The sequence below is a fragment of the Syngnathus acus genome, chromosome 10 (assembly GCF_901709675.1).
Source record: "Syngnathus acus chromosome 10, fSynAcu1.2, whole genome shotgun sequence".
Classification (NCBI taxonomy): Eukaryota; Metazoa; Chordata; class Actinopteri; order Syngnathiformes; family Syngnathidae; genus Syngnathus; species Syngnathus acus.
The window spans coordinates 5270758-5293696 of record NC_051095.1 but is presented as its reverse complement, the minus strand read 5'-3'; the positions used below and the strand labels follow the sequence as shown (position 1 = coordinate 5293696).

General features: G+C 43.0%; 3 protein-coding genes across 5 annotated transcripts; all 3 read left to right on the top strand.

Moving 5' to 3' along the window:
- Positions 1 to 171: 171 nt before the first annotated feature.
- Positions 172 to 10233, top strand: LOC119129272 (protein Dok-7-like). 3 transcript variants are annotated; one of them, XM_037262414.1, is made up of 14 exons: positions 172 to 279; positions 364 to 409; positions 873 to 981; positions 1051 to 1103; positions 2119 to 2319; positions 2901 to 3020; positions 4995 to 5093; positions 5302 to 5984; positions 6166 to 6214; positions 6658 to 7080; positions 7943 to 8028; positions 8307 to 8376; positions 9126 to 9299; positions 9733 to 10233. In XM_037262414.1, exons 1-14 carry the CDS (start codon positions 226 to 228, stop codon positions 9867 to 9869), a joined length of 2304 nt encoding a protein of 767 aa, XP_037118309.1. In that variant the 5' UTR covers positions 172 to 225; the 3' UTR covers positions 9870 to 10233. The 3 variants fall into 3 exon arrangements, with proteins under 3 accessions (XP_037118309.1, XP_037118308.1, XP_037118310.1); XM_037262413.1 differs by having other exon boundaries at positions 873 to 1103; XM_037262415.1 differs by lacking the exon at positions 6658 to 7080 and having other exon boundaries at positions 873 to 1103.
- Positions 10234 to 11577: 1344 nt separating this feature from the next.
- On the top strand, positions 11578 to 13227 carry LOC119128870 (alpha-2 adrenergic receptor-like). The gene has a single exon (XM_037261723.1). The coding sequence runs from the start codon at positions 11662 to 11664 to the stop codon at positions 12883 to 12885; it is 1224 nt and encodes a 407-aa protein (XP_037117618.1). The 5' UTR covers positions 11578 to 11661; the 3' UTR covers positions 12886 to 13227.
- Positions 13228 to 16289: 3062 nt separating this feature from the next.
- On the top strand, positions 16290 to 19262 carry LOC119128880 (homeobox protein HMX1-like). The gene is made up of 2 exons (XM_037261733.1): positions 16290 to 16534; positions 17981 to 19262. The coding sequence occupies exons 1-2, from the start codon at positions 16363 to 16365 to the stop codon at positions 18382 to 18384; spliced, it is 576 nt and encodes a 191-aa protein (XP_037117628.1). The 5' UTR covers positions 16290 to 16362; the 3' UTR covers positions 18385 to 19262.
- Positions 19263 to 22939: the final 3677 nt, after the last annotated feature.

The following is a 22939-nucleotide window of genomic DNA, read 5'->3' as shown; positions in this document are numbered from 1 at the left end:
TAGTTTTGCTCGAACTTTTACGATGCACCGGCATGCAAAGTATGCTTTACTTTGGGTGGTCATGCCATTTTCTATGCTGGTCTTGTTGTTGTTATTTTTCAAAGGCGGGGTGAGGGTGGGGGTGGGGCTGGCTTAGCGAGCGAGCGAGGGCGCTGCAGCTATTTTGAAAGTGACCCACCTCATTGGGGCAGCCAACTGTGCAGCTGTCAGGAACCATGACTGAAGATGACCGATTCGGTTGTCGTGGAGGGGTATGCCAGACTCAAAGACGGTAAAAAGGTAAAGCTTTATTTTATTTTAATGGGTGGACGGTGGAATGTTGATGAAACAAGTCTGACTTTTTTGGGTGTTGTTCTTTGGCAGTGGAAAACTAGGTGGATCGTTCTTCGTAAGCCATCGCCTGTAGCAGGTAAAAACTAAACTTTATGTATTCTAAATCTTTTTAGGCTCAAACTGCCGATTTTCTCATATTTCATTCTCGTAAAACGGCAAATTGTTTCCCCTTATTACTTTCTTCTCGTCAAATCACTTTTCAAAGTTCACTCGCAATATGACAGCTTGAAAATGACAGCTATTCTCATAAAAATGCCATTCTTCATATTTTAGCATTTTTTTGTCGCAATGACACAACTTGAGTTTTAAATATTCAAACATGCCAGGTTGGAGTGTTTGCATTGTAAGAATTTGTTGGATTACGTATGTCTAGGTTCCGCATTATGGGCAACTTTGTTCTCCTGAAAAAAAAATGTCACTTGGCTCTGGTCGGCTCTTTCATGCCGGTTGTTATTGCAGCTGTCAACACGAGTTGTAAATTGACATTGATTGTAACTGCATGCTCCACATACTCACACGGACTCTTTTGACGCCTCCAGATTGCCTCGTGTTGTTAGTTTTTAAAGACAAGTCGGACAAAGTCGAAGGGAACAAGGAGCGGGCCGGAGTCATTCTTGAGGAGATCTGTGGCCTGGAAAGCGGACGGTGGTGCGAAGGCACGTCATTCACACTGGCCATTCTCTGTCTGACCCAGACGGTTCTGCTTGGGTTCGACAGCAAGGAGACTCTGCAGGCCTGGGAAGCCCGTTTGCGCTACAGCTTGGGAGAAGGTGAGAAGAGGCTGTGCAGTGTGACATCTTCAGATTGAGACCTTTCTAAGATCATGTCAAACAGTCCAAGAGGTATCTTGCTTATTGGTCATAGCATCAGCCATTTCTGGGTCAACTTTAGAAGTTGTCATGAATACATTTGCTGGTTTATCACCCTACTGACTCGTACCAATACGTCTGTATAAGGCTCATAAAATGACATGGACGTAATCTTGAATAGTACTAGGCCCAATCTTAAGCATATCCAGGATCTTACTTGCTCATCAGTCCTAAGTTTGGACCTTTCGAGCTCAAGTTTAGCATTTACAGGATCAGATTTGCTCGCCAGTCCTATGTTTGGACCTTTCGACCTCAAGTTTAGCTGTTGACAAGAGCTCACCTGATAAGTTGTAGAATAGGACCTTTCTGGATTGCAAGACAAGAATGGACCTGTTGAATCGTTGTAGGTTGTAGCCCTGGTAGAGCAAGTTTTAAGCATTAACGGGCAAACCTGGAAATTGGATACATTCCTTAATCAATTCAGGAGTCAACAATACAGAATGTGGTATGTACAGATTCTAAAGCTCTATGTGCTATATAGGAACACTATACTGTATGTTACGTAAGCGAGAAACTCAGAGGCGCCACTAATAGCAATGGCCGGCTCAGTTGGTGGCGGCGGTCCAGCTGAATGTTAAGGAGGGTACTAATGGTTACATTCGAGGACCTTTCAGTCTTTTGTGTGTGCACTTGACCGCTTAATGCCACTGAGAGGAACATGTCGAAATGTCATCTGCCTGTCGGTGGGTGTGCCAAGGCTTCTCTTTAAAAGGTTGACATTTCCTCATTTTCATGGTAACAACAATAAACGGACTAATGGAAAGGAAGGTTTATGCCATGCTGAAGTAATTGTGGAGTCATAAAACATCTCTGCAGACATGCCCAGATGTATCCTTGACATGTACTGCATAACCATACGAGTTTGAGATTTTTATGACATTTTCCCACAATTGTCTGTTTTTGTCTGTTGGCCCAGTTCACAGGTTCAGCGTCGGAGTCTTGGCAGGAACAAAGTTAGAGAGCGGACCGGCAACCCTTCACTTGTGCAACAACTTGCTCGCTCTTGTCAGAGACTCATCCCCCGTCGTCCTAGGCCACTGGAACCTTCCGGACCTGCGTCGATATGGGCCCGTACCAAATGGATTTGTCTTTGAGGGAGGAACACGATGTGGCTACTGTAAGTCTACCAAATATGGAGGTGCAGGAACTCCTTTGCGAAAGTTGCTTTTGTCGCTGTAGTTCAAGGATTGTGGAGAACATCTGGTGGCATACATGTTTTACAAGGAATGATTCAGTCTTGAAAAAACAACCCCCACAGGCATGAGTCATTCATTGGCTCCGTTTTATTGTCTTAGCAATGCGTGTTTGTGGTGATAAGCAAAGGCACAATTGGATTAAGTCAACCATTCCAGCTTTATTATAATTAGTATTCTTAAAAACAATGACTACAAGATAATCACTTTCTTGAATTGAGTTGAGCATTCAATGATGGCAAGTGTCAGGTGTACAATTAATTAAGGGTCATGTCCTGACGTGGTGGGTGGTCTCCGGAGCAGTGTTGACTCAAGGACCATTTATGGGTGACAGGTTTGTTGTCACAAGGAGATCAGAGACACTCCAGAATGTTGCAGAAAGCATTCGGAGAAAAACTTGAGACTGAAAATCCAATGAATTCCATATTTTTATGTTTGGAGATAAATGGTCTGAAATGCTGTCAAAGTTCCTGTCATTGAACAGTTTCCCACTTGCACTCCACAGGGGCTGGTGTTTTCCTGCTCACATCTTCCGAAAGCGAGCAGATAAGCTTCTTATTCGACTGCATCGTCCGAGGCGTCTCTCCTACTAGGGGACCTTTTGGCCTGCAGCCCATCCTGCCAGGTCAGTCAAGATGTTTGACGCAGCGCCAACAGATATTAGCCACATCCCACACACTGGAACTGCAACTCAGTGTGCTCCCTTCCCCAAATGATTCCACAGTGGACAAAACTGATGCCACAAAATTACGACTGGTGACAGATTTTTCCTAATTGGCTAATCTTCTGTGGCATTAAAAGTGGCTGCACAAAGCACCACCAGAAGTTGCTGCAGCTGTCTAAACCTCAAAGTTGGGTAACTTGTTACAGCAGCAAATTCAGTTGGTAGTTGGCTGTTAACAGAACCTGCTACTACTAAAGTGAAAGCTCCAACGTCCAACAGATTCCGCTCAAGAAAGCTAGTCGACTAGCAACTCAAAAGTATGAACTGAAGCAAGATAATCTGACATTTTGAAGACACGAATCAGGATCATTTGCCTTTAAACAGACCCAAGGACGCTTACTCAAACTTTCAGTGTACTGTAACGCCTTCTGGAAGAAGGAAGAAGAAACAATAGTTTGATTAGTAGTACGCTTAGGACCAAAGGGTAGGGAAGGAAAACCTTTTCACAAAGAGAGGTACATGACACTTCACCAAGCCTACAAAGAGTACAAGCTTGCTCCACAACAATGTGCAAGTTTAAAGTCTTCCAACTTGGTTTTGTTTTAACACCACATTTAACACCGCTCTCATTCTGTCCACTTTTAACACCTCTCCGATTTCCAACAGCCAATGTTCTTGCCGACATCACAGTAAATGTGTTCGAGTCACCTGCGGGGGCTTATGGATATTCTTCATTTTTCCATATCTCTACGCTTAAGTGCAGCCTATTCCCGTCGGAGAATAAATAGAAGCGAGGGGTTCACACGAGCGGAGCAGACAAAGCCTCCTAATCACTTGAGGCATCCGTGTACCATCAGCCCAACAGCATTCTGCAATATTGTTCACTGGTTGGTTAGCGTGAGCCCCCAAACCGGAATGAAAACAAATGAAAATAAATAACGCCAGATCATTTCATTCATTAACATAGATTGATACATTTCCATTATGAGCATTGTGTTTGTTACTTCGGTAGGGTCCTGGTTGGTCCTTGACTGTATTTGAAAGTATTTTCAATGGTAACCTACCTTTTTAGCACGATTAATGGTGGGGATTGAAAGAAAGCACTCTTGTATGCATTTGAATGTGGTGCTAAAGCAGAAAAAAATGAATTTCAATGACATGTTGCAGACTTAAAAGAATATAAAAGAGTCATTCACATGGTCGCGGAGTGGCGCTAAACGCTTACAGCACTATTAATAAACCATGTTGTGTTGCACAAACGCCCCGCGTGACCCTCTCCAAGGACATGCTACTTGCACATGTAGTCTCAAAGCCTTAAGCTTCAAAGGCTAGGAGTGTTTTTGTGCGAATTCAATTGACGTTGTGCATATTGATTACAGTGGTCCTCGTCAATCGGCGGTTCAAAAAAAAAAAAAGACATATTTAAGCAGTCTCTCACAATTTCCATTCCCTTTAGCTCGGATTGGCCAACATCTAAGAGTACAACTGGTTTTGATATAAGCCACAGTGGACTAAGCGCCAGAGGACGATCCTGAGCATTCAGATGAAAATAAAACTCGGTGGATTTAAACGGTGGTTGTTTTGAAATCATTCACTGTGGTAGGAAAGTAAATGACTTAGTGTGAGAGGTCGAGAAGTTCCGAGCAGATGCAGCCAGGCTCAACTCAACACAGCTTGGGCTCTAGTACCAGTCCTCTCAAGAGGGTTTGGAGTCTCGTGCTGTAGTTGCCTATGGCGAGAGTGGCGAGCAGCTGTAGGCATAATTTTGAACAATCGAGCAGTGTTCTGTTAATGGACTAATGTGCTCATCACAGATTGTCCATAACAAATGGATAGCTGGGTGGGTAATTTATTTTCTTAGTTAGTTGCACGCTTGCATGTCATAAAATAGCATGACTCCAATTGCTAACATCTGGTCGTCATTCTTTTTGACAGATCCAAACACCAGTCAGACCAACTCTGAGGAGAGGCTGAACCATGAGACACGGGAACTGGAGAAGCGCTTGAGTATGCTTTCCAATCGGAACAGCACAGGTAAATACTGCTAATGACCATTCCTTGCAAGTTCCATTGTTTGCAGCACCCGCAGTGATTTTGCTGTGCAACAGTCCATCACAATACAAATTAAACCCCTTTCGCTTCCCTCACTTGTGATCTATCGTTGTTATTACGCGGCTTGCAACAGATGCTGCATTATGTATGAGCTGCTGATTAAAGACCCTTACACATGTCGTGTTTGCAGCGTCGTCCATGTATTGTGCATCCCCCGGAGGCGATGACCGCAGCATATCCGGTTCCTCGGACACCTCAGACACCAGCCAATCCGACTGCAGCGTTTCCAGCCGTTTGGCCATTTGGACCGAATCCGGCAGTAACCTCGCTGATAGCAATGTTGTTGGCAACAAAGTGGCGAGTGTGGAAAAGCAATTGGGCAACCAGAACAGCGGGAACGCTTCTGGAATCAAAGACCCCAGGCAGCTACAGGAAATCGGTCGCCAGAGCTCCTTAGACAGCGGTATTGCCACTGGTAGTCATTCCTCTTACTCTGGAAGTTTCTCCTCATACACGGGAAGTCTGGACATTAGCGCTAGTGAGGACTTTGGCTCAGTTTTTTGTCTGCCTCCGCACTTGGCTCAAGACCTCAGCCCTTGTTCGTGCCCCAATGTTTCAGGACACGAGTACAAAGTACCAACCTCACTCAGGTATCTGTATGACACTCCCAGGAGTCTGGGACAGGATTACTCCAGTTTATCTAAGGATTCTCCTGATCCTGTAACAGAGTCTTTAAAGGGGGGCTCTGAGGGTCACCTCAAAACAGTGAGCTCACTGAGCAGGAAAACAAGGTGGGCACCCTCTAGTGACAGCACGGAGTCCAGCACAACCAAAACCATTGTGACCATCTGCTCAGTATGCGGTGGACTTCAGGTGAGGCAGTCATTCTTTTTTCCTTATGGAGTTTCTGTAGGCCATGCCATGGTTAGTGCAAGGACTTAATTTTTGGATACCACAGAAGGTGGAAATGCCATCGTGGCTTGTTTTAAAGATTGACAACACTTTATCCACAAAGTGATTGTCTCAAATCCTAATGTTTCACATCATTTCACAGGGTACGTCCTTCAACCCTGCAAGTGCTGCAGCAATACCTGCATTACCGGGTAGGTAAAATCACCTGATAATCAGTGAACCCCCACAATTCGCTGGGGATAGGGACTCAAAAATCCACACGTAATTGTCGTCACTCCCCAAAGCTTTGTAATTATGTAGCGATGCCGCAAGATGATGGCTAAGAGGTACTTATGTCTAAATGAAGCTCCTCAACTCACATCCTTGACACCATAATGCAACCAAATGGAGCACAAAAACAGAAAATAGGTGAATTTGTGAAAACCCAACCACGAATATGCAGGGGTTCACTGAGCAGTTATATTTGCACACCGCCTTGTGTTTTTATTCCTCGCATGCATGAACATCTGCATGACTACAAGACGTTTTCGTGATCAGAACGTGTTCCTGCTTGCCACGAGTGATATTTCCCATCCAGCAGGTCAAAGTGTTGACAAATCACCACGCAGAAGCAATGCCAGCATTGTTGTTCTAGTTCGCAGGTCAGACAGGACAAGTGAGGGTTCACCACTTGCCAAAAAAGGACTGGAAAAACTAGCAAGCCTTTTAGCTGAGGTCCTTCATCATCCCAGAGCACCCAAGAAATCAAATCCCAACCGCGGTAACTTATACGTAGCCATGAGCCCTGCATTAAGCCTCAACCCTCCACCACTATTTGGCTCCCAAGCACCAGCGACTGACGTCATTTACGAAAACTGTTCCAAGTGCTGTGGTGCTCGTTTCCGCCCGCCACTGCGGGGCACCCCTGCCGATGTGCACCGCCGCAGCAGAATCTTCAGTGTGCAGACCTTTCTAACTGGGCTGCACCTAAAGAAAAGCGCAGAAGAAAAAACTTCTGAGACTCTTCAGACCGACGGTCCGAATGAAGAGACGAACGGTCAGGCATTGCCCAGTGAAGGTAAGAGGCCTCTTTTCCTCTGCGCTCTTGCAGCCTCTTCTCTCTTCTCCAACTGAACCATGGATATTTTTCTTGGACTTTTTATCCCCCACCACTCCTGAATTCCTTTCCTTTTTCTCTGGATCTCCCGACAACATCCATTTGGAGCATCACCAATTACATTTGTTTAAAGTCCAGCACTGAAATGATCCACTACTTGGTCGGATGTGGTGATATAACATTGATAGTGAGATATCATATTGTAATCTGTCATGGTCCAATACTGATACAGTAACATCAGAATGATACTGTACCTGCCCTATTTTCTTTTACTGAAGGAGCTGTGGAAGAAAATGTAATCTCTCAAGGTGCAGTATCAAAAGGGAACCATCAAATACAGTATTTTACACATTCACTTCCATATGTTTGTTGAGGTCTTTGATGGGCGACAGCTGCTCGACTGAAGCTTGTACGTACTTGAATAATGATGTAAATGCACGTAGCTTAGAAGTGAAATATATGTTGAGTGATTCATTACTTTGTATTTAGTACACAGTAAATATCGGAAAGGAAGCAGACTCCCCGGATACATGTATATTTTGAAATAATCACATATCTTTTCTTTTAGTAATGCAATGATTTAAAACTGTGGTTTCAATTACTTTTGCAATGTTTAACATTACTCACAACTAAAAGGAATATCCCTTTGGAATGTTGCTTGAGTGTGTTCCTTCCTGTTCTCTTGATGGAAACTTACGAGTGTGCGCGACTATATTGTGCTGCTGTTTTGTATGATACTTATTCATTTCAGGAATCATGCATCACACATTGCTGGAGAAAAATTAAAGTTTCCGACATGGTTTTTTTTTCCGCCCCTCGCCAGACAAACGACCCACTGACAGAGGGGAGAAGCACAGAGCTGATCCTGCCTATGAGATCATGGAGAGCAGAGGAGATAAAAACTCTGAGGTAGGCCAATATAAAACTCCTAAATACAAATTATTAGACTTATATTTATTATTAACAGCAATAAACAGCTGATGTGTCACACTGTATTACGTTTATTGTCCTTCAGACTTCTAAAACTGCCTTGATAACTAAGTAAATTGGCACTTTGCGATTTGCTGCAATCGTGTCGTAGCAGTATCGCATATTTTAATTTTTTTTGTGTAGCACACACTTGTCCATGCTGTCTTTCGACACTCTTCCTGACTTCATAAGTATTTTTCATTGCGTTTGTCTTACAGGCCGAAGAAAAAAGCAAATACGAACAGATGGTTATCTGCAGTCCGCAAAAGTTGCTCCAAGAGACGGAAGGTAAACATGACCACATTATAGTTAGTTCAACAGAGTAGATGTTGATACTACTAGTACAGCAAAGTGTTGGATTTGAGATTTCAATGTGGTCCTAGAAAACAACCACTTAGTTTTTCGAAACCGATTATTTCTACTTCTAGTATTTCCATTATACAAATTCATATACACTAAAATAGCACCATTATCCAACGTTCTAACGAGCGCCTCTCATTAGATCAGCTTTTGCCTCAAAAGCAGTTGACATTTCGCCACGCTCCGCCAATGTATGCTCGATGTGGGTACAAGCCACTCGCTATAATGGCAGCCATTACAGACGCCGCGCTTGTGCAAGGATCAATTAGGTTTCAAGGCTTCTTTTAGACATCGCCAAAAGGCTCTGCCGGCGTCTAATGGCTTCTTGTAGAGTGTCCCTCTGGGCTTTTTGCTACAGAGCTGCTGATAATGGCTACGTTTAAATTCATACGTAACACGGTTAGAACACCTCGACACAACAATAAATCTTTGATTTTTGTGAGTCAGAGGTAGGGTAGAGATGAAAACAGCTTCTGATTTCTCGAGCAGTAAAAGATTCAGGTATATCATGGAAGAGGTGTTCTCTAACTTTAGAGGGCCAATTTCTTCACTTTGATTTATTTGCAGTAACACGCTAAAACTTGAAAAAAAAAATGGAAAGTGGGCCGTAGTTTTTAGACCCTTGCCTTGTCGATGCCACCTGAACGACTTCTAAACTCACAAGAACCATCTTGCAGGGACAACGTTAGCGCACCCTCCAGAGACTTCACTCGCCGAAAGGTCTCGCGGTGACGGCGTGACGTACGTTAATATTCCAGTGAGTCCGACGTCTAAGAAGCAGCTCAACTACATGGAGTTGGATCTGCAGGAACCCGGCACCCGGGGTACTGTGGTACCAACGCCTGGACAGAGTAAGTCTGCGTCCAGAATAAACTATCTAAAGGAATCAAAAACGAAATGGACAAAAAATGGGATTCAAAGTAACAAACAAAAAACTAGAAGAACTGCAAAAGGAAAGACGACGTGACTCGGGAACAAATCCAAGTAAATAGACGTGACAACAAGGCGCAAGTGGCTGAGGGGGGCTGTATGGAAGACATAAGGGACCAGGTTGATGAGCACAGGTGCAAGCAAAACCACAAGAAACCAAGATGAGAGACAAAACCAAGTAGAATCAAAACAACAAAAACAGATAACAATTGGACTGTAGCTACTCCAAAACATTTACGGTTTATGTGTTAGAACTACCAATAAAAGCGACTTCTGGCGACAAAATATGAGCTGCGAGCCTAAAGTTACCATGATGTGCTGTACTCAGAGATTTTCTACGCTGTGTGTGGACAGGGAAGGGTTCAACTAAATATGCCCAGATTGACATCACTGCCACGGAGACCGCCCACAAGGTGGGTACCCAGCATGCTCTGGGTCGCCAGGAGGGCCTGCACACCCTGGAGAGGAGAAGGAAGGGGACGCCGCATTGACCTCAAGGACCAGCCTCCAAAAGCAAAACGCTTCCATTTACAAGTGTTTTGTTTTCGTAGTCGTATTTGTACTATTGTTCCTAATACGGTGTGCCTACCTAATCATTTTTACTAAAAATATTTATCTTAAATGGTGTTTTTTATATCTGTAAATAAATTGTATACATGAGATTGATGTGGATTGCAAAGTATAACACCACCATGCATGTACAGAATATTTATGGGCAGAAGAGTACATGGCTGCCATTTTGAGAATTGTAAAACAATGCTAATTTTGAATGACACCACTTCTTTATCCCTAGCGTTTTGTATCCTTACCTGGATTCAAAAACATGCGAGTGAAAAACATTAAAATAACTGAATAAAAAAAGACTTTTGTTTGTGTGTTTTTGCACTGGTGGTGTCATGCACGAGACAATTTAGTTTACATTTACCACAAAGCGGTTTGTCAGAAGTGATAAGCCACAAATGCTTAAAGCCCGCAGGGTTCCAAACCCAATAAAGTCCATCCCCCTGACCGGTTACTGGACTCATGTCAGCTAAAAGTGGCTCACAAGGTGAGAATGAAATCCGCAATATCATGAGAAAAACAATTTGAAAATTGTGAGAATAAACAGCTTGTCGCAAAGCAGCTGAGGTGCGACTGCTCGTGTCTCAGCATTCACACTTTTCATATTTTGACATCTCGCCACGGCACAAAAATTCAACTGTGAATATTTCTCTCTTAGCATTCACACGATATCAAAGCTACAAGCTACTTTCTCTTCTATTGGCAGCTCCTTTCTGTCCAGCAGGTGAAATGTGTTGTTGTGGTTGTCTGGCCGGCGGTTACATAATTGCACTAAACAGGCGGCCGTTCTCGATCTGGTGCCAGTTAACAGGCGTGCACATTTGGGGCAAAACTGAAGAGGCAGCTCAAGAAGAACATGAAAAGGCTCACTGGGCGACACCAAGTTCCATTCGTAGCACTTGTCTTTCTCGTTCCAAAGGAAAATTAAGAAAATCCATCGATGACGGCTCACTCGCTCTCAGGAATAATTGCAAAGTTTAATGGCTGTTTTCCGAGCCGCTTATCAAATGCAGAACGGAATGACCGCAAGCTTCCTCACTATTGTGATAATGGATTGAAGAGGGCGACAGAATCAATGCGCTGGGCTCCACTGGGGTCCAGGAAAACCACCACCAGACGGCAGAATGGACTTCGGGAAACGATGACGATAGCAACGGGCACCAGGGAGTCATTTGCCAGGTTCTTTAAAGTGATACCATTCGCGTTTCAGTGTTGAAGTTGAGTTTACACTCACGGTATTGAAAAATCTGATTGTTACAAAAGGAAAATACAATAAGAAAAAAGGTGAAATATTATGCTGTACCTTTACACATTTATGAGAACAAAATATGAGAACATGAGAATAAAATTGTCACTGAAGAAAACAGACCAAGAAAAAAGACCCCGAGCCACAGTTTAGGAACCACCGCTCAAAGAAACAGGTGATCCAGGTACTTTGTTTATTTTGATTATCTTCGTCCGGCACAATGATCTTGCAGCATAAGCCATTTAAATGAGTAAGGATCAATAATCAATTGTTCAAGATTGTCAGTAGACAAGAGGAGAGTCAAGGAGATGAGGGGAGGGGAGGGGCGGTACACCAAGCATCACTGGGATGCGAGAAAAAGCGGGGGAGGGAGCGCCCGTGCCGCGCGCACATCACACTGCATGTTTTGCCTTTCGGTGTACACAGATTATAGCGGGACTTTATTTTACTACTGTTATTATTAATATGACGCCAGGATGGATTGGCTCAACAGCACCGGACTGGACACGGTCATCCAGCTAAACGCGTCCGACGGCTACTCATCGGCGGCCGTCGCCAGCATCGCCGCCCTCGTAAGTTTCCTCATCTTGTTCACTGTGGTGGGCAATGTGCTGGTGGTGATCGCCGTGCTGACAAGCCGGGCGCTCAAAGCCCCCCAGAACCTGTTCCTGGTCTCCCTGGCCACGGCCGACATCCTGGTGGCCACTCTGGTGATGCCGTTCAGTCTCGCCAATGAACTCATGGGCTACTGGTATTTTGGCAAAGTTTGGTGCGGGATCTATTTGGCGTTGGACGTTCTTTTTTGCACGTCCTCCATCGTGCATCTGTGCGCAATAAGCCTGGATCGCTACTGGTCCGTCACGCAAGCGGTTCAGTATAATTTAAAGCGGACTCCCAAGCGGGTTAAGTGCATCATCTTAATTGTGTGGCTCATATCTGCTTTGATTTCCTCTCCACCGTTGTTGTCTATGGAGAGGAACAAGGAGAGAAGCGCTCAGCCCCAGTGTGAGCTCAATGACGACAGTTGGTATATCATTTCCTCCAGCGTAGCTTCCTTCTTCGCCCCTTGCCTCATCATGATCCTGGTCTACGTCAGGATTTACCAGGTGGCCAAAACCAGAACCAGGAGCATGTCGGAGAAGAGGCGGCCGGACAGCGGGGTCGTTCAAACAGAGAACGGGCACTGCCAGTGTCCGCCCACCCCGAGTCACCGGACAGCCACTCAGGGGCAACACACGGAGGAAGCCGACCTGGACGACAGTTCATCATCAGAGGGGAAAGGCGGAAGGAGGCAACCAGAATGCCCTCAAGGGAACCCCAAGACGAGCTCCTTGACCAAAGAGGCCGCGTGCGACTCCAGAGTCAGCAACAAAGCCATGGACCTTTTTGCCTCCAGGAAGAAACGGAGGAGCTCCATTGCGCTGAAGAAGCTCTCTCAAGCCCGGGAGAAGAGGTTCACTTTTGTCCTCGCTGTGGTCATGGGGGTGTTTGTCGTGTGCTGGTTCCCGTTCTTCTTCAGCTACAGTCTTTACGGCGTGTGCAGAGACTCTTGCAAGATTCCAGATCCACTCTTTAAGTTCTTCTTCTGGATCGGGTACTGCAACAGCTCCCTCAACCCGGCTATATACACCATCTTTAACCGTGACTTCAGGCGTGCCTTCCACAGGATCTTGTGCAAGTCGTGGAAAAAGTCCTTTTAGGGTGGCAACCTGAAAGCTCATGTTTCCAGTTGAAGTCCTGGGTTCCAATTTTTCCCAGACCCCATCTTCAAGTTCTGCTCCTTATGGCCCATCTATACCATCTTCAACCGTAACTTCAGACAGGCCTTCCAGAGTGTCACAGGCAGTTTGTGGAAAAAGTATATTTTTGCGAGGCAACCTAAAATCTTTCCGTTTTAAGTCCAGTCCACATCATTTCCAGACCCCCTCTTCAAGTTCTGCTCCCCAACCCAGACATCTACACCATCTTCAACTGCAACTTCAGGCAGGCAACCTGAAATCTCAGAAGTTTGGAGTTTCAAGTCACAGTTCCTGACCTTCCTCAGCAACTCTTGTGTGATCGCAGCCCGCTCAATTCAAATTCTGCTCATATTCCGTCAATCCAATCCTGCCTTAACACAACTTCGGGCAGTCTCTTTCTGAGAGCATACGGAAAAAAAAAAAAAAAATCACATAAGGTTCCCTTGTCCTTTTTTAGACAGCAACCTTGTTGACTCAACAGCGCTTCTTCTGGTGGCAGCCAAGTAGCGTGTCCCAGTCGCCTGAGTTGCTTCAGATGCAATTAATCAATCGATGGACTAATTTTTGGCATTCTGTCCATTTCTAATCCCTGCTATGAATAAATCTAATTGGATTAAAATCATTTTCTGCCAGCATCTAGTTCATTTGAATTGCTGATTGCGTTTATTTTGAAGCACGGGTTTTGAGAGGGTGGGAGTTCCGACAATACACATTTCAATCCAAGCTAACCTCACTCCAAAGCAGACCAAATTCCAAGTGGCTTCGATTTCCTGCCAGTTATCGGGCTCTTGCTGGGGAGGATATATTGACTGGATGCCTTGAGGCCGCCGCAGCTTTCGTTATCTGGGCACAATCTTCGTGTTGGTATATCGGCAGTACTATATGTGTGCCATTCAAAATGTTAATTAATTCAATGTGCACAAAAACTTTGCGTTTGCAAATGATGATGTCATTGCATCATAGCATTGCTTGCTACAAGGCAATATTACAAAAATAATGTTGAGTCGAACTTCAAATCAGGTTGCAGCGTTTTTGTTTCAGAAGCATAACCGCAGCAAGTCTTGATATTAGGGACTTATTTGGAAGTGAAATGAAATCCGATGTTCCGAGGAATTGCGAAATGGGCAGCATTGTGCGTGTTACAATTCAGCTTGTCTCATTTCTTCCACATGTCGGCGTAAGGCATGATGATGACGAAAGAAATGTAAAAAAATAAAAATAAAATGAAAAAAAGTATCCATTTGGGAATGAGCTGTCAGTCGCTGAACAATGCAAACGTCTCCCGCCAGCTCTTTCCCATTACGTACGTCTGTCAAGCTTTTGTCACGTCAGTCATGAACGGAACACACATATTGCTGCCTCGTAAGCTCGAGTTTATTCAAGCTGCAGGCTTTCTGCTGACACGGTGATTCATTACAGCGGGCAAAATGGCCCTGAATGCGGCATTTGTATTGAGTTCCGCAAAAATTAATGAAATCACACAAGCCGTGTGTCAGCGGCCTTGTGGTCTGACTTGTGCAGTTAGAATGAGAAATTGTCACCATTTCACAGATAAATAAATTGTCAAAAGGTCAAACCAGCAGCGAGCGTAGCATGAAAATTTCAAGAATCCAACTTTTAAATTATGGTCCGTAGTGTCTATTTCTTTGATCCTGACCTATTAAATCTTTTATTAATCAATTTTTATCAAATATTCAAAATCACATTTTTATCAAATTATCTTACATGACATTTGAGAGACAGAGGAACCCTGGGGGGGGGGAAAGGGTTTAAAACGGATGATAAAACCTTCTTTTAGTACAAGCGCAACGTTTGCTTCCAAATGCAAGGTTTTCAATGTCTCCTGATAACAAAGGTCTTGAAATAAAACCCCATTTACACTTTGATTAGACAAAGTTGATTACCTTAAACCAGCATAACACAATGGTTATGCCAGTTTCTTTTCAACCTTATTTTGCGCTAATGAATGTTAATACAGACGGCACCCTTTCAAACATACTGTTATCATGCGGGAACACTCATTTGCATGATGAGAGCATAATGAAACCTTGCCTGCTGTCTGTCATTGGCATGATGGACAGCTGTGCGCGTGGAATAAAATGCATGCACACTGACCTCAAGTGGTCCTGATGAAAAGTGCACGTAGGCGGTCACTTCAGAGTTGGGTTTAAAGAAATATTATAAACATACATTTACTGGATAACTAAATACTAGATTCTACGCCTAAAAAAACAAAGCAACAGATTTGTCAAATGCCACCATCTTGTACCACGAACAAATAAAAATGACAATAATATTGAATTATATCCTCCATGGAGTGCGGTACCGAAATACCCTTTTAAAAAGCAAATACAGATTAAGTGTCTACCTAATACAGTGCAGTACATCAAAATAATTTCAAACAACACTGGCTCATTAGTCATAAAAGGAAGCCATGTATTATTATTATTACTCGTATTAACAAGACAGTTCTGATATTGCACATCCTCTAGAGGGCGCTGCTGCACCACAGTTTGGGACATCAACACTAAACATGAACGTTAAAACTTTTTGGGATTTTTTGCTGCCACACGCTTTGAACATGCTTAAAGATTAAATCATACAAAGTTATTCAAACAAACTTTAAGTAAGTAAAATATTCTCTTATGCCTGTTCTCACCCGCTCGCAGTTATCCAAATCTGCAAGAGGCACAGTGTGCTTGCTTCAGGCTTTTTGTCACTTTGTTTCCATTAAGACATTTTAGCATTTCTACATTTCATTCCCACCAAGCTGGCATTTTGGGATACCAAAAGCGATCATTTTTCAAAACTGGGTAACAGAGCAGCTCAATCTCACAATGCCACATTTCCGTAAGGACAACACATACACTTGACGAGATCAGAAAACATAATTGTGAGTTGTATTTGACCGCAAACAACTGGTGACATTTTTGCAGTGTAAAATGTCTGCCTTGGCTCAGCAAAGGTTGGAAAACACTAATCCAGGATTACTAGCTGTTCAACTGATTTTATTTTATTTTTATTTTTTGAAATCAACGAATGACATTTTTGCTGTGTAAAATGTCTGCCTTGGCTCACAAAAGTTGGAAAACACTAATTCAGGATTACTAGCTATTCAACTGATTTTTTTTTTTTTAAATCTAACGAATGAGTGTGCGTGTGTGGGGGGGGGGGGGGGGCAAACTCTGTGGTGGGCAGAGGAATTTTCAAATTGCGGTGCGCCCCAAACCCCCTTCGTATCCACTGTACTGTAAAGTGTTTCAACATGGCAGCCGTCCTGAAGCCCTGCCCACAAGCTGACCCTATGAAAACGCAGCAGCCTTTTGGGGTCGTGCGAGAAACGGCAGGCCACTTCCGAGCGCGCTCTGTAGCCATGCGGCTGGCGGCAACGCGCCTCCCCTGTCTGAACTGGATTTACATCGGGACACGGCGAGGAATATGAGCAAGGGGAACGGCGACGGTCGGAGCGCTTCTCTTAACTTCACCATCGACAATATTCTCAACTTGAGGCCGGGGACGGATGATTCCCGGCAAGACGGGCATGTAAAGGACGCCTATGATGAGGTGTGGGACACCCGGAGGCGGTGCGAGGGTGGATCCCGGGAAACAGGTGAGCGACCTGGCTGACAAACTTATTGCATTCACTTTCGCTTTGAATTGACAGGAGCATCAACTACGTAAAATGAGAATAATTTAAGATGGGCCCCTAAGCACAGCACAGGAAAAAAAACAAAGTAGGGTTGTCATCCTTTACCAGCATGACTACTAGAGCACCACTAATACTAACAACAATGATAATGATAATAATAATAATACAAATAATGATAATGCCGCTATAAAAGGCCATTTTGCAAAATGAACAAAGCCGTTCTACATTCAAGCACTGAAACTAATACTAATAAGATTAACAAAGTTTATGGTACCACTGTTAGTTTTATTATTACTATTCATATTGTTATAGTTAATATTAAGGCGACCATAAAGGCAATTTAGTAATAAGGAACAATTTCAGAAGGATTGTCCTCCATTCTCAGGCCTGAACATTTCTGCTGCTACTACGAGTAATAATAATTATAAAAATTTTAATGTGTATTATCAGAATTATTTACATTTTTGATTGATTCATCAAAATGAGCTGCTTCACATAATTTGTTTAAAAAAAAAAAAAAAAAAAAAAAAAAAACTTACTTAGACTTGGTTCCTCGAGCGCGCTTCTGCACATTGGGCAGTCAAGAGCCTCTAATCTTTTTGGTTTCTTGAATGACTTTCACCAGTGTCTCACTTCACGTTGGCAAGACGCCTAGTTGTCTAGTTACAAATAAGAAACAAACGTGATAATAAATACCCATAATACATGTCAATTATGATAGATAAAATCATAAAATAATATGAGGCAGACAATATATAAATAAAGATGATTTTGATGGTCACTGGAAGATTCATATATAAAAATGTATCATGTGGGGAAACAAATGCAACGTTTACAACCTGAAGTTCTTGTTTTCAGAATTGTTGAAAAAAGCAAAATGGAAATGCTTTGTTCCTTTCTACAGAAAAGGAAATCTGAAGTCCATGAACATTTGTTAAATAAAATAACAAAATGATCAGTGCACAAAGACATGTAGCAAACATTGTCTAAGTATTAAATTTAAAAAAATATGTAGGGGGGATTATTTATCATTCAAACTGGGCGATTTATTTAAAACAGTTCAAAATTAAACCAATCTTATACATCTTTATAATATAAACACATCGATTATTAGAAACACTGAAGGCTATTTGAGACTCAAAAAACTGAACGTGATTGATATTTTTAAATCTGACACAACCCTCCTGAAATTACCTTTTTGCATAATTGAACTTTAGGCTGATAAAACTATGAAAATTAAAAATGGGCAACAAGGGCTTAATTTGATTTAATCTGTCACTTAATAACGAGCACGGGTAAAGATACATTTAATTTTTTGTGTTTGATTTAAAAACAAATGACAAAATAAGTCTCTTTTCCATTTTTGGACTCTTGAGTAACACTCAACGTTGTCCTATTGATCCGCAGCCCTCAGCAACACGTCGGAAGCGCGGCCCTCCGCAGCTGGCGCCGGCTCCAGCAAGAAGAAGACGCGCACCATTTTTTCCAAGAGGCAGATCTTCCAGCTGGAGGCCACGTTCGACATGAAGCGCTACCTGAGCAGCTCCGAGCGAGCGGGCCTGGCCAGCACGCTGCAGCTCACAGAGACGCAGGTGAAGATCTGGTTCCAAAACCGACGCAATAAGCTCAAGAGGCAGCTGTCGGCGGACGACGACGGGCCGGGCTGCGCGCCGGTGCGCAACTTTTACAAAGAGAGTGACTGTCTACTGGGCGGACATCTGCTTCCGACGGCCTTCCCCGTCTTCTATCCCAACACCATCTACTTCTCCAACGCGGCCAAATGTTTCGGACTTTTCGATGCAGATAGATGAGTAGATCCGCACCGCGAAAAACGGCGGTAGTCAATTTCCACTTGGATGAGGCAAAATTGCAAAACATTTGAGTTCTTTTCAATGCATGTTGGCAGAGGATGTTTTATAGAACACAATATTCTAAATATCAAAGTCAAGAGGCAGAATGACTTTGGAAAATGAAATTTTGGGGGCATGTCGAAAAACGTTTCAAGAAGTCCGTCATTTCGATGTTTTAAAGTACCGAACAAACAGTATTACCACAATATAATGATGATCTTGTTTCTTTGTACTCGCAAACTTATCGTAAAATGTGGCAGACATTTTTGGCCATTATTCTCCCGCGTGAATGTGCAAATGAAAACTGTACATTCTGCCATCTAATGGAAGAACATTGAATTGTTCCACCTGTCGCTAAAAGTCGCTGACATGGAGCGGTGGAAAAAATGCGACAAAAAATAATTTTAGAACCAGTTAGGTGCAGGTGGTTGGGGATCAGCACGTCAAATCACAATGAGCCTTCAAATCAGTTTGTGAAACTTTGCCACTTAAGAATCGATTGTACGATAAATCGTCTAATAATTGTTGAGTTACAAAACAACGCGATTCATTGTTAAGAATGTTTTGCATTCGGTCGGTCGACCCACCAAATGCGTTTTTTTCTACATTTGAATGCACGGCATGCATTTTGGGGGTGATTTTGTTCACATTTCAAACAAGGAACATGTTTGTTTTCGATTGTAAAGCTGCAGTCACTCGACTGCTTTTCAAGATACGACGTACATTTTTTTTCCTTTGTCTTGTGAGTGCAAACATGAGATCTCAAGGCACCTCTGTGATTGCAACTTTTTACAGTTTTAAAATTGTCTGTTACAGTTCAAAATAAAGCTTTCACCCTAGAGGGTTTTGACTCGTCTGGCTTTGGAAGTCCAAGCAAATCAACCAATGTGACGAAAGTTATTGCGTCATATTTTTAGTATCGCTAAAAGATGACTGCGCTTGGCTTGGAGATGATGCCGAAGGGGGTTTTAGCCGCTCGCCAGACTTCCAGGCACTTGTGCTGTCGGACACTTTTGACACATTTGCGTCCAACACCCCCCCCCGTCCCAATCCCCGCCCAGATCCATCTGTCAGAGGTGAAGACAAATCCAATACATTCTGATCAAGGAGGCTCCCCAAATTCTGGACACCATATGCACATCTATGTTTCGTACGTGCAATTGAGCCGCAGCCACCAACAACAACAAAGCTTGATTTTCAGTCAGGGTACATATTCATTCCAACCTACCCCTACCCTTTCCATCCCCTTACGGCTGTCAGGTTCCGTTTGAGCGTCACATGCTTTCAATTCGGCATTACATGCAAGTGATAATGCAACCCTTATTGCTAATGACTGATAAAACTTTGCGTCAATGAGAGGTTGGAAAGTATCCGCTTCACTTTACTCACGTTCTTAGTGTTGTGTTACAATTTCATTCTCATAATTTTCAGTTTTTTTTTTTTTTTATGCTTTAATGTTACAATTTTACATACTTTGTTCTTTCCATCTTAATTGTCGTAACATCCCAAGCTTATTCTTGTAACTTTACGACTCAATATTTTGCTGTACTGTAATTTACATTTCAGGTCAGGTCAGTACAAAACATAATTTTAAGGCTTAGTTTTTCTAAAATTACATTTACCATGTAATTTATGTTTCAATTCAGGTCATTTCACAAAGTTCCAAACTCTTGTAACGTCCCGGATTAATTCTTGTAATATTATGATTTTCTCTGTTATTTCCATTTCAAATCAGTTCGATTCAATTTTAGAACGCAACAATTTCATTTCAAAGCAGTTACAACTTTTTTCTTGTAATATATGAACTCTTTTTGTAAGTATGGCCTTGTGCAACATTTGTACTGAGAATTTCATGTTTTATTTTTTAAATTTCAGGGTGTCCTTATTAACACTTGGTACAACAGAATCTATACTCTTATTTTGAAGAGACACGAGAAGGCGCTCGTTTGCATGCACTCCGAGGGCCTGAGTGACACGGCACTTTACATCCTAAACAAGAGCCCATTCATTAGGAGACGAAAGGGGATCACGACCTGAGGGGACGGCGGCCTTCCTCAGAGGCTTTCAGGGCACTTATTGATCAGTGGGCTGTGGTGGACGTTGCGGTCTGCAGTGACAGAGGCTCTCTTTAAATTGAATGGGGGCTGAGGGATTACAACCCGGGTGTATCAGATGAAAGGCGCGTGTGGCGGCGACATGACTGAGGCCAAAGGTTAACCATGCTCATCCCAAAGGGCCTCCCAAGTAGCTGAATGTGACAGGCATCATAAAATTACACCCCCATAATATAACACTTTTATTCCTGTAACATGCAACTTTACATTTAGCTGATATTATAATAAAGCGAATATTTTTGTTGTCTTTTTTTTTTTTTTTAAAGGAAAAATAGCACAGATTAACATATAAACAAAACAAACGAGAAAGTAAAGAAATGCACGGCAGATGCCATGTATTAGGTGTGAGCGTTTATGGGGCGTGGCCTAGTGAGTGACATCAGCAGCTGGAGTCAGGTTAGCCTGCGTGTGAGTGCCTGGGCGTGAGCTGTGGCTTACAGTGCCACCTTGTGAAGGTTTTCATTTTGTTTGTCATGTTCAATAATATTAGTCAACAGCAAGTTAATCAGGAACAGCTTAAGACATTTTCATTTTTGTTTTTTAAGTTTCACCAATTAAAGCTTGCACAGTATGGATTTTACCCTGAGTTGCTATTTAGAGCATGAACATTTCAGAAAAAAATATATTATGAACACCCGAGGTGCTCGAGGAAGAAACGAGGGCAGAATCACCGGAATCACTTAATACGATTTCTAATACGACACAATTGACTACCGCTGACTCTATAAAGAGACTCCAGAAGCGCTTGTGAGGTGTTTTTAAGACCAGAACACATACGGGAATCGATAGCACATAGGAGGAAACTGATACTTGACACTAATGGACAGTGGGAATTGTAAAGGAGGCTGGAATTCATATTGATACGGACATCACAGGCCAGTTGGGCTCCAAGGGGGCGAGAGGAGAGGGGGGTCACAGGTTGCTTTGACAGCCAAGCCGCTCTTAATGGAAGCTTATCGACTGACGAACATGTGACCAGGAGGCACAAAGTCTGACTTTGCCCAACTCAAAGTGATTGTATTGACACTTTTGGGTAAGAATAAAACAAACACTACCAGAACGATGCACTATAAGAATGATATGATCAACTCGAAGATATATGTTGATGTCACATTATTCAGACTGCACCAAGTTTTGGTGTTGAGCTGAAAAAGTTTGGCAAAGCCTGTCTTTGCCTTTTAGCCCCAGGCAGAAGCCGCTACCGCTAAAGCAACACATGTGACATATTAGCTCCGCTCCGTTAGCACGACTGTTTGATCTCAAGACCACAAATGGGAGCAAGGTGAAGAAACGGCAGTGTAATTATGATGGATGATGACAAGAAGAGGAAACCATTACCTAATAGCCCGTATTAGCAAGCGCAAAGGTGTTTGTTTCTGCCTCGTTCTTGTCAAGAGCCCACACGCTGTCTATTGCGGAAACCGCCGCCAGCTACGATGCACTCGGATGTATTGACTTGCGAAAACTATTATTTTAATTGATTAATCTGACAATTATGGATTAATTGGATTTAAAAAACAGGTTTTTCTTTGAATTTGTAAATTACTTTGAATTTGTTTTGCCTCATTTGAGTTTTTCTTACACATGCTGAATATACTCACAACTGCAGTGGAATCCATTTTGTCTTATTTCGATAGCTGATTAGCCAAAGTGAGGCTTGTAAAATTGGAAAGATGACATACCAAAATGATCAGCTGAAAACGACACAAATGCTAAAATTTACAGCAAAAAATGAGCAAAGAATAACAATACTGGTGTGAGTGTTTGGGTGTATATGATTATCGCTATTATATCATTACAGCACAACCTTTTTTCTCCAGGCTACACTATGTTGGGTGTTTAGTTGTTCCTTTTTTCCCCCGAGGTGATTAGCTGGTGCTCAAGGTTGTCACCCCCATAAGTGCGGCTGCTTTTGAGAAAAGGGGGCAGGAAAAACAAGAGGCCGCGGGTCTCGGCCGAAGGAACCCTGAGAAGCGTGCGCTGATTCGGTCCGACACTCGCTGCCACATTTCGGCCAGCTGCTGCCGACTCACAGTCGCTCCAAGCGGCGAACTGCCATGTTCTTTTATACGACCAAGTACTTTTTCCTCATAACACTGCTACAGTATTTTTTCATAATGACCTAATAGAGGCATAAATTCCATACAACATACAATATCACCCGCAAAATGTGAGGCTAACTAAAAGAAGACCTCACTGACTGGAATGTTGACATTTACCTTCAACGTCTTCGCTTCTGCTCCGAAGACAACAGTTGTGTGACACCATTCATTGTCGCTCGCGTCTGGAAAAACACAAAAGAAATATAAGTGGGGGAAGGAAGTGCGCGACCTTTCCGGCCTGTTTGCGGTGTCGCTTTCAGTGTGGTTGGCCTCTGGATGAAATGGGCACAGACAAGGCTC

What these genes read in the sequence shown, in the direction of transcription:
- LOC119129272 (XM_037262413.1), top strand. Translation starts at nt 226, where the DNA reads ATGACCGATTCGGTTGTCGTGGAGGGGTATGCCAGACTCAAAGACGGT. An exon ending in TTCCAATCGGAACAGCACAG is followed by an intron (nt 5,094 to 5,301) that starts GTAAATACTGCT and finishes TCGTGTTTGCAG; the next exon opens with CGTCGTCCATGTATTGTGCA. An exon ending in CAGTATGCGGTGGACTTCAG is followed by an intron (nt 5,985 to 6,165) that starts GTGAGGCAGTCA and finishes ATCATTTCACAG; the next exon opens with GGTACGTCCTTCAACCCTGC.
- LOC119128880 (XM_037261733.1), top strand. Translation starts at nt 16,363, where the DNA reads ATGAGCAAGGGGAACGGCGACGGTCGGAGCGCTTCTCTTAACTTCACC. An exon ending in GGGTGGATCCCGGGAAACAG is followed by an intron (nt 16,535 to 17,980) that starts GTGAGCGACCTG and finishes ATTGATCCGCAG; the next exon opens with CCCTCAGCAACACGTCGGAA.
- LOC119128870 (XM_037261723.1), top strand. Translation starts at nt 11,662, where the DNA reads ATGGATTGGCTCAACAGCACCGGACTGGACACGGTCATCCAGCTAAAC.